The sequence below is a fragment of the Heterocephalus glaber genome, unplaced genomic scaffold (assembly GCF_053883595.1).
Source record: "Heterocephalus glaber isolate CG9 unplaced genomic scaffold, H.glaber_assembly_v1.0 deba00001730, whole genome shotgun sequence".
In the NCBI taxonomy this organism is placed as follows: domain Eukaryota; kingdom Metazoa; phylum Chordata; class Mammalia; order Rodentia; family Bathyergidae; genus Heterocephalus; species Heterocephalus glaber.
This window is the reverse complement of record NW_028258441.1, coordinates 1,272,974-1,288,838: the sequence shown is the minus strand read 5'-3', so window position 1 is coordinate 1,288,838 and position 15,865 is coordinate 1,272,974. Positions and strand designations below refer to the sequence as shown.

Sequence of the window (15,865 nt, the reverse complement as noted above, 5' to 3'; positions counted from 1 at the left end):
TTTCATACATCTATTTCTTTTGTCATAAGTTGAGTATGTTCTCATTTTGAGAGTAACTATGAAAGATTTACCTACTCAGTAGCATATAGAAAGGGTCATGACTTTCAAAAGTTGAAACCACAGAACCTAGAAAATCCTCAAATTTGGATTTTTACTAGGAAATATGGTTTCTTCTGTGAAATTCGTTCATAGCAATGAATAAGTGTCACCAAAGCCACCTGGGATACAGACGCTCTGCAGTGTGCTAGTCTCACTCACTATTCTACAGAATGAGATTTATTTTGGTCTGCATAATTATTAGGTATCAGGGATCATTTGCGTTACTCAAAACTACTTGAAACTACATGTAAAATGTTTAAGGGCTCTATATTTTAGGTTCATCTTTATTTTTGGTTTCTAGTTCTAACAATATCAATAGTGATACCGGATTCTCTTATTAAGTGGCCAGAATGCACTTTTCTATACATAAAGGGTTAATCTTTATGCCATCTGGCGTGAAATTTCTCTTTCAAGTGCCATCTGTAGAAAGGAATCATGTCTTCCAAAATTGCTCATGGGGCAAAGCTTTTTTCAAGTAATTTAATGTTGACTGATATTAGTTCCTGTGAAATGGATGACCCAGTAAATTATAATATAACAGAAAGGAAGATTTATATTCTATAATATTGCCTTTATTTTGGAGGTGGTTTCATTAAATATGCAGAGAATTAAATAATTGTTGCATAACTTGTGAAATTACACTGGACAAAAGTTAAAATTTAATAAAATCTTATTTTGGGATGCTTTTTCTATGCACATAAGGCATAATGCAATTTTAGCTAAATGTTGAACTCAGAAAGGAACTGCAATCACAGAAACCTGAGGAATAAAAATATTAGCTTGTGACCCATATCTCTCCCCAATTTACTCCCCCCTCAAAAGCCCTTTGTTATAAAATGTAACTCTTTTCATTCCCAGGTTGAGCCCTTTTTTATCAATCTTGCCTTATTTGATGTGAAGAACAATTGTAAGATTTCAGCTGACTTTCACGTAGACCTGAACCCCTTGTCTGTCCGTGAAATGCTATGTGGCACTTCAGCCCATCTGGCCAGTGATGGAAGCCTAAAAGGAGCTTCACCCATGTCTTTCATTCATGGAATTGCTGAATCTCAGTTACACTACATAAAGCAGGTAAAAAGTGATCTTTGGCTTTGGTAGCACATTCAGAACAAGAGACAGAACCATCCTTCCATTATTTAATGGTTTCAGAGTGATGTGCTGTGGTATTCCATCTCTTACAAGATCTGTGTTTAGGTACTTTTCTGGTGACTGAAGTTGGAGGAGGAAAATAGAAGCCAGTGAACTTACTAATAACATTGGCAAAGTAACTTTTTCAATGGGATCATGATGTGAGACTCAGAAGAAGTATTTTGTGAGATAGAATGCAGATATAGACAGACAGACACACACACACACACACACATACAAACACACACAAAGAGTTGTTCATACTTCTGAGCAAAGCAATCAGGTTGCCTTTTTGAAGAATTGACCCTACATTAACTCTCCCACCCCCTACTTCCCAAGTCCGTTAAGGAGTAGGTAGTTTTAATGGAGCATTGAAACTCTTTATACAAGAGGTTCTGCTTGAAAAGCAATGGGAGGAAACTTCAGTGTCACAGCTAGATACTCCTTTCTTCTGTCCCATCTGGTGCGAAGAATTCCCATTTAGAAGGAGTGTAACAGCTCCTTGGCATTCTGACCTCTGGCCAGTCTGGAGGCCATGGAGATCAGGGGGAGCAGGATTGAGGGAGAGAATGGGATAGAGATGAAGTGGGAAGAGGTATATGAACAAAACTGCTCATATTGTAAGGAGATTGATCTTTTTCCAAAAGAAAAATGTTAGGCCATTTTTTCTGATTATAAAGATAAGTGAATGTTATGTAGAAAATTCAGACAACACAGAAATACAAAGAAGAAAGTAAAAATCACCATCCATAGATAATAACTATCAACATTGCGGTGAACATCTTCCAGACATCTCAGTTATATCCATATAAATACATATATATGCTCTTATAAAATTATATCACATTCATGCTGTTCTACACATATCCTGACAGGCATACGGGGCTTACTGAGTGCCACATGGGTGCTAGGAGTAGTAGCAGTAACAGCCATCTCGATAAACAAGTGGAGACAGCATGCTTTTATTAATTATCAAACATCTTAAAATTGTAATACTGCTGGCATCAGTGTGGGGAAATGCCTAGACTTCCAGGAATGGTGAACAGTAGGTGTTCAGTAAATATTAGCTGTAGCAATAATCAGTATTATTATTCAGATCCAGCCTCATCCAGCCCATGTGAGATGTTGGATGCCTGGGCCTTAAAGGTGACGGGCAGCTTAGCATGGACTGTATTGTCCAGTAGCCTGTGCTGCAATCTTCTTCACTCACTGACTGCATAAACCTCTCTGAGCCTGTTTCTTAATTTGTAATATCTGTATGTAGTAGTGCCTGCATTTAAGGATTTTTTAAAAATGAAGACTGAATGAGATAACACATTAAAGCCAAGAGCACAGTGAAAATTAGCATACAGTTGTATTTAGCTGGGCATGGCAAGTGCATACAAAGTCCCAGTTGAGAGGCTGAGGAAAATCACTTCATCTGGGAACTGGAGGCCAGCCTGGGCAACATAGTGAGACCCTGTCTCTGAAAAAGATTGCACTCAAGGTGCGTTGTTCAGTATACTGTCTGCAGGGGCAGCTCAGGCAGTGTGCCAGCCTGGCTATTAGCTTAAGCAGCATGCTCCTGCCAGTACCAGCAGCCAAGTTCTGTGACCTTGACACATTTTGATGGGCCACCCTGGTAACATCCAGGCACCTCATGTACATTATTTCATTTAATTCCTACAAGAGATTTATGAAATCACTATTACTATCATCACCTTCTATTTCGTATATGAGAAACCTGAGACTTAGAAAAAATGTGAGTTGTCTAAACCCATAAATGATGATGCCAGAATTTGAACCCAAGAAATTTGACTTTTGGGCAGTGTTTAACCACTTTGTTCCATATGTGCTGCTTGAAACTTCAAAGCTGAATCAGCCATTGCCCAGACTGGTTACAAGTGGTTTGACTTTTGGAGAATTGCTAATCTCTTACACTCAATTTTCTTTTCTGCCCTGTCTACCTCAGAGGCTTCTCTCTAGAATATATGAGACAATGTGTTTGAAATGCTTTGAAACCTGGAAAGCACTATTTTAACAAAGTTGGTAATATACCAAGTAGAAATAGAAAACTTGGTAGAGAACCAGTGACAGATTTTTCCACTCAAATTCATTTGTGAGGTGCTCCTTCAAAAAACAGATATAACCAGCTAACACGCTGTTTGGAGGACTCTGTATCTGCAAGGAGCCAAAGTAGACAGGCCATGACATGATTGTTCCACATGCATTCAAAGAAAACTTATGCATGGTTACGTGTACATCAGTACCCTGAAAGAAAGTATGCAGGGACAAAATGTGTTTTGAATCCTCGGTGTCCTTCCTTCCTTTACGTTGAAAGCACCAGAGCTCTTTAACTGCTACAAAGGAATGTTTTCTACAGGGTGGTCCAGTTTTTACATTAGGCAGAGCAGTAATGCATTTTCATCCTTCTAGTGTAATGTGTATGAATGAAGTATGAGTGAATTAATTACTCCAGGACTATATACAGCTGCATTTAAAATGCAGATTTAGTTCTGCACATTACTCTAATGCATGCTAATTATACCAGATAATGTACATTGTAGTCATTTGATCTGAGAACTCACCCTGAAAACAAAGCCAAAACAGAAGAAGCTAAGCAGCAATAGTTACACCTGTATTTTGAGGACTAATGGTTGTGAAGTTGGTGACAGAATATAAAATCCATTTTGAAAGGAACATTGGGAGCTTTGAAATCCACATGAAAAGAAAATGCTACTTATTTCTATAATCCTAGACATGAGCCTATGTTGAATATCAACATTCTACACTAAACACACTGCTAGGAATCACTCACCAAACAGCTGTAGGTATAATGTTACATAGAAAGTCTATTAATAGAAGTAATTTTTTCCCCAGGGAATCTTCTCAGTGACAAATCCACACCCTGAAATTTTTTTAGTTGCAAGAATTGAAAAGGTGCTACAGGGAAACATCACACACTGTGCAGAACCCTACATCAAAAATTCAGATCCAGTAAAGGTATTTATAAATACTGCGAACATTTCAGCTCCATGTCAAATTTGTGTTTTATGGATATTTTAAATGACATTGCCAATGGCCCTGTAGAAGAAAAATCATTCTCTGAGAATGCTGTATATTCTACAAATATTCCATACAGTATTATATTAGTCTGTATGCTAAAATTTGAACATAGCTCTCCCCACCTCTTTTTCTATGTTCTGTATGACAATCTCATTTCTGTTAGTTTATCAAAAGAAGAGCTACAGGCTTTTAGGCCACCTATGCTAATGGATGTGGTATCCTTGGCAGTAGCCACTCCTCCCTTAATTACAGCTCGAGGATGCTAGAGATGGGAGAATAAAGGTGCTTAAATGCCAGTACCTACCCAGATTCATTTCTGTCTGTAATTCAGTGAGAACAGGAGGCAGGGGGATCAAAAGTTCAAACCCAGCCTTGGCAACTCAGTGAGACTCTGTGTCAAAATAAAAACAGCTGGGGATGTACCTCAATGTGAAAGTTTTGAGTTCAATCCCTAGTACGGCAAACAAACAAACTCTGCAATCTCTTCTATTTGCCATTTCAATGCTAATCCAAATAGAATTTAAGTGGAAGACACTGAGGAAACATGTGTCTAATTCATGAAAAAGAAACTTTTGATGATGCAGATAAAAGTCTCCAGCATTCTGTATCCCTAAGGATAAGCATTCAGCCAACATTTCACAGCCTGCCTAGGCTCTATAGGCAGTTTATCTCCTTTGTCATCTTTCATTGCCTGTACAAACAGTGGCTCCTGCCCACACAGGACTAATTGTATTGGCTTTTGGTCACTTGCGCCCTATCTTGGGAGTAGAAAGGTCAACTGTATCCAGAACAAAACTTCTCCCAAGAATGATGAGTATCACCCTGTTGTGTGAAAGGAAATACATGTTAAAACTGCTTAAAAGCTTACCAGTAAGGGTCTTCAGAGCAAACTGTAGCCTACATCTATTTTGTCTGTCTTCTGATATAAAGATGAAGGTTCTGTCAATGAGAAAACACAAAACCTGTAAGAAATACTGTGTTCTTAGAAAACAGGCGGCAGAAGTGTGTTGTGTTTTATTTGTAGCTCTTTCTCTATTTTTTCTAGATTTGTGATGTTTTCTATTGGTAAAGTAGGGGGATTATTTTTCTGATTGAGTCCATACCAGATTGAACAAATATGAACCTAACTTCTTATTTCTGACCTTAGACAGCCCAGAAGGTGCACAAGACAGCGAAGCAAGTGTGTAGCCGCCTTGGACAATACAGAATGCCTTTTGCTTGGGCTGCCAGGTTTGTATAATATTGAGCCTTCTATTCATGCTCATCTGGGAAGTAGAGGGCCGATGTCCACACCAGCACTTGGAAGTCTGTTTCTAGCAGGGCAGTTGTACTTTGGGACACATGGGGTATGACTTTTTTCTCTTGGAATTTGCTGTGAATCAAAGACCGGTTCTAAGACCCTCTCGTTATTGCCAATGTCTTGCTTCAGGGTAATTTTCTTTGTCTTGGGTATTGCTGTGGCTGACACCACTTAATTTTATTGCATTTTAAAACAGCTTATTTGCTAAAGTAATGGAAATTTTTCCAGAAAACTAGAAATTATAATGAATTATGTACAATATGCCCATTATTTCAGAGTTGGCTGAGTTTATGGTTTGGAAAACTATCATAGAATAATTCTGGAAATCATACTAAAATTTGAAAGCAAACTGCAATCATTAAGCACATGTGTGTAATTAATATTCTTACTTCCTGGCTACAAATTCAGCTAGCCCTTTGGGAGCAGTATATTTGGAAGCAAACATTATCTATACTTCCTATGCTATGATAGTTGATTCTCTTTAATATGAATTTTGCAAATCTACATCCATTGATAATTTAAAGCATGTTTCTTACTTATCCCCCCTTTGAAGTACAAGTTCACTGGCTTGTTTGTGGTACAGCCTGTACAACTCGTTGGAACTTCTAGGGAAAGGGCACCATGTTCTGAATAATTCAATCAATTATGTTTATTGGGTGCTAGGGAGTAGCATAAGGGTAAGAGATTCTAAATTAATTAACTCTTGTATCTGTCACTTATTATAATCATTTCCTTTTGGGCAAAGTCCCAAAATGTATCATACACTGATAGATGAAAAGGCACTATTATCCTTGTTTTGAAGACTGGTGAAAAACTGATAGCCAAGGCTAGATGGATGGTAAACAGTAGTGGAAGTTGGCATATGTAGGCATTCTAGAATGTGAAGTATAATTTATAAATATAAGCAGATGTATAATGTTGTAACCTGGAAAGTCAATTGCTACTGCAGTTGTTATTGTTCTTGTTACTATTGTTATTATTTTTATTATTATTATTATTGTAATAGTCATTATTGATTCTGTTCAAGGCATCCATTTATCTAAATCTTAATGGGTATGGGTGTGTGTGGGGGGGTGTTTGCTTGTTTTGGTGATGCTAAGAATTGAATTCAGGGCCTTGCACATGCTAGGCCAGTGCTACACTCCCAGACCCAGATAAATATTTTCTTAAAGACTGGCTACCATTGTCCCCATCTTAGAGGTGAGGAAATTGAGGCACAGAAGTAAAATACAAAAAAGGAAAGGAATCCTTGCGCAAGTTCACCTAGGACATGGCCAAGTAAGGATCAGAGCACAGGGCACATGACTTCAGCACCCACTTAGACCTCTGGGGCATACCGCCCCCCTTTGGGCAATTTGCTGTGAATCAAAGAAGAAGCTGCTTGATGCTGCTTTGTCAGAAAAATTAATTTTGAAATAATCAAAGAGAAGTTTTGGCCCCAGTTCTGATGAGCAATTATACTGTTTTTTTTTCCTTCCTGAGTTGGTTTAGTTGTCAGCAGGAACTGCCTCTAAAGGTTTGGCTGGGGTATTTAAAAGATGAATGGTAAGCCCCTGTTTACTGGAAATAAAGGAGGTATACTTAGGAGTAGAAACAATGGAGTTAATGCCTTTACTCACATCTTCAGAGGTTCTTCCAGGGGGAATTATGTATCTGGCTATGGCCACTTCCAGTGTGTTGGGTGCTTGTATATCACTTCACATTTTAGCAATACAGTCACTACTTAAAATGGGAAGAGAAGAGGGGAAAGGAATAATTCATATGCATAGAAGGAACTGCACATGAATTTTGTAAACTGCATAAATCATCTTATCTAATTTAATTTTTATCAGTTTTATGGTAATACACTTTACCTTTGGTAAAATGCACACATTTTAAATACCCATCTTGATGAATTTTCACAAATGCATTCAGTAATGCACCCCAGGCCGGGGATTTAGCTCAGTGGTTCCACTGCCTGTCTCGAAAGCGCAAGGTCCTGAGTTCAATCCCCGGCACCAAAAAAACAAATGTTTATCTTGGGCCAGGAATTTAGCTCAGTGGTTCCGGCGCCTGGCTTGAAAGCAGAAGGACCCGAGTTCGATCCCTGGTACCAAAAAAAAAAAAATAGTAATGCACCCCAGCCAAAATATAGAACATGTCTTATCACCCCAGAAAGTTCCCTTGTGGCCCTGTCCAGTCGATCCAGAAGCCAAATGGTATGATGGTCATAACAGATGACTTTTTATTTATTCTAGACCGGCATATAAGTGGAATCTTGTAGTATGTATTCTTGGATTTGATTTCTTGTGCTTAATATGTTTTTGGAATCCAAATTGTGTACATCAGTGATTCATTTTGGGTAGCACTACATTGTATGAATATACTACAGTTTGTTTATCCATTCACTTGTGGATGAGTATCTGAGGTTTTGCCAGTTTAGGACTATAACAAATAAGTCTGCTGTGAACATTTCTATAGCATGTGTAAATATGCCTTGGAATGGAATTGCAGCACTGTAGAGTAAATGCATGTTTAGCTTGATGAGAAACCACCAGACTGTTTCCCAAGTGGTTTTACCATTTTGCATTCCCACCAGTGCTGGATTTATTGGTACTTTATAATTTGTTTTAAAAGCCTATGTGTTGCTGTTTTAGACCCATTTTCAAAGATATTCAAGGCTCTCTGGATCTGGATGGAAGATTTTCTCCTCTATATAAACAAGATAGTAGCAAACTTTCAAATGAAGACATTCTCAAATTGCTCTCAGAATACAAAAAGTAAGTGTGTGGCATTGTTGTAAATGAATATAATACACGAACTCTCAGTTTTTTACAGTGATGAATGGGAATAGGGATGGGCAAAACTGAATGCTTAAAAATTGGGTTTAGGGCTGGGGGTTTAGCTCAGTGGTTCTGGCGCCTGCCTTGCAAGCGCAAGGTCCTGAGTTCAATCCCTAGTACCGAAAAAAAAAATCTGGGTTTGGATATAGGGCATTTAATAATCATAATTTTAACTCTAAAATAATCTTGCTTTATACCTAGGCCAGAAAAGACCAAGTTGCAGATTATTCCTGGGCAGCTAAACATCACAGTGGAATGTGTTCCTGTGGATTTATCAAGTAAGAGAGTATTGCAAACAAACCTTAAAGGTTATATTTGACTCTTGGATTTTTTTAAAAAACATTTTCCTTGAGATTTACATGGTGCATTAATTCCATAGGGGTGCCATAACAAACTATTATACATTGTATGGCTTAGGACAAGAGAAATTTATTCTCTCACAGTTTGGGAAGTTAAAAGTCCAAAATCAAGGTGTTGGCCAGGTCATGCTCCCACTGAACGCTCTAGGGAAGAATCCCTCCTGGGTCTTTTCTGATTCTGGTATCTGCTGGCCATGCTTGCTGCCATCCCTTAGCTTGTGGCTGCATCACTCCAGTGTCCTTTGTCCTCACATGCCCTTCTTATAGGGATATCGGACGTTAGATTTAGAGCCCATCCTGATCCACTATGGCCTCATGTTAACTTATTACATCTGTAAAGACCTTGTTTCCAAATAAAATCACATTCTGAGGTGGACATAAACTCAACACGGTATATATGGTGAAATGTTACAGATTAAGAAGAGTGTTAAGTTGATTTTATCAGACACTTCATATATATGATCTTGTGGGTATGCCCCATCAGTTTCAGTTGCCTTTTGCCTTGGATAAATTCTGTTTCTCTCATCAACCAAGAGATCAAACAGGAGGAGAATTTCCTGTCTCAACGACCAGAATCTAAGATCCCAGGAGAAAAATGGATAGAAGACAATTTGTAGGAGATAAAATGAAGTGTTTATGAAATATTTGAAAAATATTTAATCTCAGTAATAATTCCAGTTGCACAAATTAAAGCAAGATGGTTTTGCTCATTAAGTTTACAAAAATGTTTAAACTGTAAGGCTGCAGGTATAGCTCAGTGATAGTGCTTAGCATGCGTGAGGCCCTGGGTTCAATCCCCAGCACAATAAAATAAACAATAATATAAAATATTAAGTAAATTAGTCTCATCTGGCTAGGTTTTGGCTTTATCACCTATCATGAGTGATCATACAATTTGACAATAGATAACCTTAGGTGTTTGCAAATAAGGCATTTCAATTTTAAGATTCTATCTATCCATTCACCAAATCAGTATTTATTGAGTAAAAATTTGTTGATAACCTTCTAGGTGCTGTAAACTCAATGGAGTTTAAAGTCTAGAAGGAGCAACAGACAGTAAATAAACAAGTAAAGGAGGACCGGGGATTTAGCTCAGTGGTTCTGGAGCCTCCCTCCCAAGCGCAAGATCCCGAGTTCAATCCCTGATACCAAAAAAAAAAAAAAAAAACAGAGCAATTTCAACTTATGATAAGGGAGGGCTGCTTTCAAAGGGTTGCCAGGGAAGGCCTCTCTTAAGCTTAGGAACTGGAGAGGGAGAAAGATCCAGCATGTGGTGATTGGGACTGTACATTCCAGATTAAGAATATCAGGTGTGTTCTAAAGCTTGTTTTCCATGAACAGAAAGGAAGCCAGTATGGCTCCAGTGTAGCATGTGATGAGAACAATGAAATATCAGGTGAAGCAGGAAGGATCACGTCATGCAGGGAATTGTGTGGATCATGGTAACACCGTAAAAGATTGAAGTTGAGGGCATAGCTTAGTGGTAGTATGTGCTAAGGCACTGGGTTCCATCCCCAGCCCTGCCAAAAATAAAAAGATTATGTTTTATTCTAAGTGCAGTGAGAAGTCTTAAAGGATTATAAGCATGTGAGTGGCCTCTGATTTATATTTTAAAACATCTAAAGGTACAATGGATTATTTTTCCTAAATAAATAATTTAAAATACAAAAAGCAGTCTGTACATGCAGGTGTTTGCTGCAATGTTGTTTATACTGGGGGGAAATTGGAAATAACCAGGGTCCAACACTGTGTTTAAGGCAGTCATGTGCACCAATACCATGAAACTTTATGCAGCAATTAAAACTGATGCTCACAGTTGGGAAATGACACGTCAGATTAAATGCCAAAAATCAATATTAAGTTCTATACAGATAGCAAGATTTTTGTTTTACTCTATACTACATACATAGAAAGAAAACTAGAAGAAAATACACCAAAATGTTAATAGTCCTTATCCCTAGGTCGTAGAATGATCAGTTATTACTCTGTATCTTTGGTCTATACCTCCAAATGCTCTATCATAAGTATGTATCACTTGAAGCCAGATGTAGTGGCACACACCTGTAATCCCAGCACTCTGGAAGGCTGAGGCAGGAAGATTACAAGTTTGAGCCCAGCCTGTGTGAGTTAATGAGACCTTGTCTCAAAATTTAAAAAAAAATTTAAAAGGGGTTGAGGATGTAGCCCAGTGCAAAGGCCCTGGATGCACTTCTCAGTATCAAAAAAAGTATGTATCACTTTAATAATCACAGAACAACAAACCCAACATAAAATCCTGTGTCCTCAGGTCCAGCTCACCTTGGGTCTTTTTCTTCCGCCAGTCTGGCTCTTTAGTAAGGACCAGCAGTCTCACAGCCCCTTAAGTATATGAATACCCTTTGCTACAGTGGCTGCTTCAATAACATGCTGCTAGACTTCTTGGAGGGTTTGTATTTCTCCCATTTGGAGTATTGAATTTATTATTGGTAACACATCATAAGATCTGTAATTTCAAAAAGCTTCCATTATTTCTTGGGTAAAAATGTGCACCTGCACCAAGTTAACTTTTTAAAAGTGACGTACCATGAGCTAATTGTAAGCATAAATTTACCCTTATTTCTTTCCTTGATACCAATAAAAATTTGCAGTGAAAGCTAAATTGCAGCCCCAGGAGGGAAAATGTAATGGGTTTCTTTGCAGAGTTTAAATTTGTCAAAATTATGATGTGTTATATTTGGCAAATCACTCGGCATTGAGAGTGAAATAGCAATCCACTCCTGGTGTGAAGGGTTCCACAAAAATCAGTATCAGGCCACTCCATCGTGTCCTTTTAGGTTCTGAAAGTGGTTGTTTGACTTTTTGTGACCTGCTAAGAATTCTATTTATAAGTCACTCTTTGAGAACACAATTCATGTATATTTTTATAAATGCAAGAATGTGTTGTTAAATTTTATGATCTTCACCTGTTTATTTTTCCTGCTATAGATTGTATTACTTCTTCATATGTGCCCTTGAAGCCCTTTGAAAAGAATTGTCAAAACATTACTGTAGAAGTTGAAGAGTTTGTTCCAGAAATGACAAAATATTGTTATCCATTTACTATTTACAAAAACCATCTGTATGTCTATCCTTTGCAATTAAAATATGATAGCCAGAAAACATTTGCCAAGGTAAGCCGTGTAATCTATACATTTTTGGAGTATAAAATGTTACTAATAACCTTTGCATCATGTGACTCATTTTGGATGATTACCATTTTAGGCAAGGAACATTGCAGTCTGTGTGGAATTCCGGGATTCAGATGAAAGTGATGCTTGTGCACTAAAGGTTTGTTTCTCTTGCTAAGCATACAATTTTGTTAGAGATAGTAGAGATGGAGATTGTGGTATTTGGTATTGTCATGATCTGAGTTTAATTTGTTTAAACATCAAAAAGAAAATGTAAGTGACAATGTAATATTTTCTATTAAAAATGCACTATAAAGATTAGTTTAAATGTCAATGGGTAACAAAATGATGTGGGAGCCTATATAGCTGTAAAAATGGCTAAGTTTGGGCTGGAGCGATAGCTCAGTAGTAGAGCCCTTTCCTACTATATCCAATGCCCTGGGTTCTGTCACCAGCAGCAGAAAAAAAGAGGACAGAAATAAGCTTTACAAGCCAGGGTTTGGCATTTGTCCCACTTTGATTTTGCATTGCTCTCATGCCCAATTACAAGGTCCGTTACTTATATGACTTAATAGTTTATAGAAGTACCACCAAGGGACCATAAACTTCTTTTTCCTTGAAACCCAAATGGGCCTCTTGAGCTGACAGAAGCACAGCACAACTGCTTTGATCTGAGATAGGATTTTTGCTCTATAACTGGCCAAATGATGCCTTCAAACTTGGTATGATCTTGGAAAAGCAGATTGTCAGTATTATCTGGTACAGCAATTCTTAAATGCCTGTCATGTCACTGTGCCTTTATGTTTTCACTCTTTGCAGCTAGTTTTTACTTTTTTGCTCTTTAGCCTATTAATCCGAGACCTGAAAGAGAAGTCAGAGAACATGCAGCCATCAGGAAGTGTTTATCTAGCTCCTTACTTCTCTAGCTTGAGCCTAAATTAGAAAATGAGTGGCTAACCTTATGCTCAAACCCCTAGGGAAAGAGGCTGGAATGTTCCCGACTAAATCATTGGATGTTTCATAGCCCCCACCTTTGAGAAGAGATTTATTTTCACAGAGAAACTTAAGTTAAATTAAGGATTAGCTGACTTAAATGTAGCATTTTCTCTGGTGCTCCCTTCAGTAGAGATGAGAACAACTATTCCTTTTTTTCCAGGCAATATACTTTTGTGTACTTAAAGATTCTTGGGTTACCTCTCAGCAGTTCTTGAAAATTGTCTTCATAACCATATTTAAGAGGAGTTGGATGTGCACTCTTGTGGGTCACAGTTTCATTTCCTAGCTGGCCCAGAGGCTTGTTCTGGAGTAACAGAGGCAATAAGTACCTTGGCGTGCTGACTTCATGTTCATCCGTGAGCTTATTAGGCCAGTGCAAGTGAAAAATTGACATTAGAAATGAAATTGGATTATTCTATGGCACCAGAGAAAGCCTTTTATTAATTTTATTGGTATAATGGAGAGCCAGTGATTTTTAAAATGTGGCTCATAAAGTGCCACATATAAAAATGTAAGAGGGCAGTAAACTTTTGAGCAGCTTAATAGATATTTAGTTTTTAATTCTTTAAGGCTATTAAGGCTCCTTCTGGATTTTACTTTTAAACTCTTCTCTTTGTCCACTGTACAGTGAAAATCTAAAAAGCATTGCTGACTTGCTGAGGGGATGTCTGTCATATTAAGATGCCCAAGTAGCGTGAGAGAAATAAACTTTCCAGGCCTCGACTGAGTGTTTCCCTTCCAAATGATGAGTGTTCAGCTTCTTAGTGTCAACTAGTTTGGTATTGCAATTCTTTGATAGCTGGAAGTTCAAAAGCATCATGTAGCCAAGTTAAGCATTGTCTAAGGTGGTGTCTGGAGTGACTGTGTAAATGATTTGGAACATACAGGCTCATGGTGAGAGCCGCATGGGTTTGGCCTTAGCCCCGTGCTCACAGATGCCTCCAACTGTATGTGGTTCCATAGCATCACATTTAAAGACCTGCATTCAGAGCATGACTCGTATTTCATTCTTTTTCAGTGTATTTATGGAAAACCTGCAGGGTCTGTTTTTACCACAAATGCGTATGCTGTTGTCTCGCATCACAACCAAAATCCAGAGTTCTATGATGAGGTAAAACCATATCATTCTGGTATTTATAAAATGCAATGCTTGCTATTCTTTTTCTCTTCAAATCATTCCCATCATTTCATCTGCACTTGCAATCTTTGAATGTTTTGTTCCATGACAACAGAAAATGCCACATAAAACAAAGGGCTCCTGCCTCTACCCTCTGCTAACAGTGGAAGATTTGCCCATATATTTAAGGGGCTCTCTGACTCTAAATAACAAGGTAGGAAACAAACATCAGAGTGGAGTGAGGATTCTAGCCCTCCATGCTTTGACAACACAGGCTCTATGACACTGAGTAAATCAACTTCCCCTTTTGGGGTCTCTATTTCCTCAGCTTTAAAATAAGAAATTCAGAGATTTTCTGATGGCCCTTCTAGCTCTTTCCCCTTGTGGTTTTGTGTATAGGGTTCAGCCTGCCTGTAAGTGAAATAGTTTGAGACACACAGCTGCACAGCTGGGCCACCAGGATCCCATCGGCTGCCCTACACACCTCAGTGGAAAGCAGACAAAGGGGAGTGGGGTAGTCTCCCCTCCCTGTCTCTGTGCTCCCTCCTGAGTCTCTCTCCACCTCTCTTTCCCTCTTCTGACTTCCCTCTCTGTATCTACATGTAGTTTCCAGCATGTCTCTGTCACAGTCTCTACCAGACCATTTGTATTTGCTTGTCCAAGTCTGTAGACTGCTCTTGATTCCTACATGATTCCACGGAACCTAAATTGGCATTTCAGGCCAGATGCTCTGCTCTTTCTGCTTCTCAGTCCTCCAGTCCCTGTTCTTGGCTTGGTCTGAAACCATCCCCCCTGCTATCATGATTTCTCCAGGTCCACCTGCTGTTGTATGGAGGCCTTATACCCCAGTCTTGGGCCTCACTCGTTCCTTTCACTATGCAATACCCCTAGTTTCTCAGGGCGGTGGAGAGGGAAGTAGAAGTGCCCATATTTATGTGCAGCAGAGCATTAGATACCCAGATGGTCTGGATGCTGTGAATAGGCTTATTCTATAATGAAATATACCTACAACAGGCCTTAGTTACAACACCAAAAACCATGCCTTGTATGAATGATAATTGGACCAGATGTCCATCACTAAGCTGTTTAATATGTGTATCTCTACAACCAAAACCAGTCAATGCAGAAAACTAAATCATGTAGTAAGTAATCCACACTTTTCAAGTTGCCTGAAATGAATAGGCTTTTGCATTACTCACTATATATTGACGAGTGGAGACAGAAAAAGAGAGAAAATCTTTGCATGTATATGCATGTGTGCCTGTATGGGTATATATGTGTGCATTAAATCTGTAATTTGTCTCTTACATATCTACGGGAGGCATTATTAACATTTAGTTGGTGTCTGATTAAAAGATTAGTTGAAATGCTTTATTATAAACATTAATTTGTAACTAAATTTATGAGTCATAGGTGGCAAATTTTTCTCTTTACTTGAGGATTAAGTTGTGTTTTACTTCTGGAGGAATTTTATTTAAACTATGATTTGTGGATACCACACTAGCAAAGTGAGTTTTTGCACATTTATTTGTAAAGGTTTAATTTTTTTCATGCAAAAGAGAACAACTTAGGAAGAAGTAGTCTTTCAAATTAAGTGCACATTCTCAATGCATTGCATTCATCTATTCTGATAGGGATACACAGTATCTATAGGCTATGAAGGTGGCTTTTGATCTAGTATTTTAGAAAATCCTGCTGCAAAGTTGAATCCAGGAGAATTCATTGGACTCTCCAGCAGAAGTACTAAATCAGCCCTCACAATCTAAGAGGATATTCTTGTCAACCTGAAACTGACTAGAAAAGCATTTGGAATTATATCTGCTATTTGGCCACTTAGCCTGTCAGTTGGAAAG

At 38.3% G+C, this 15,865-nt stretch overlaps 1 protein-coding gene across 3 annotated transcripts in view; it reads left to right on the top strand.

The window, feature by feature from the left end:
- The window catches only part of Dock11 (dedicator of cytokinesis 11), a 178,243-nt gene that overhangs the window by 66,015 nt on the left and 96,363 nt on the right, over positions 1-15,865 (top strand). For all 3 annotated transcript variants that reach the window (XM_004872144.4, XM_013068283.3, XM_087199882.1), the window contains exons 12-19: positions 958-1,170; positions 4,087-4,209; positions 5,420-5,502; positions 8,209-8,331; positions 8,596-8,672; positions 11,718-11,902; positions 11,994-12,059; positions 13,914-14,006. In XM_004872144.4, coding sequence (XP_004872201.1) covers positions 958-1,170; positions 4,087-4,209; positions 5,420-5,502; positions 8,209-8,331; positions 8,596-8,672; positions 11,718-11,902; positions 11,994-12,059; positions 13,914-14,006 — 963 coding nt within the window. The remainder of the gene's footprint in view (positions 1-957; positions 1,171-4,086; positions 4,210-5,419; positions 5,503-8,208; positions 8,332-8,595; positions 8,673-11,717; positions 11,903-11,993; positions 12,060-13,913; positions 14,007-15,865) is intronic.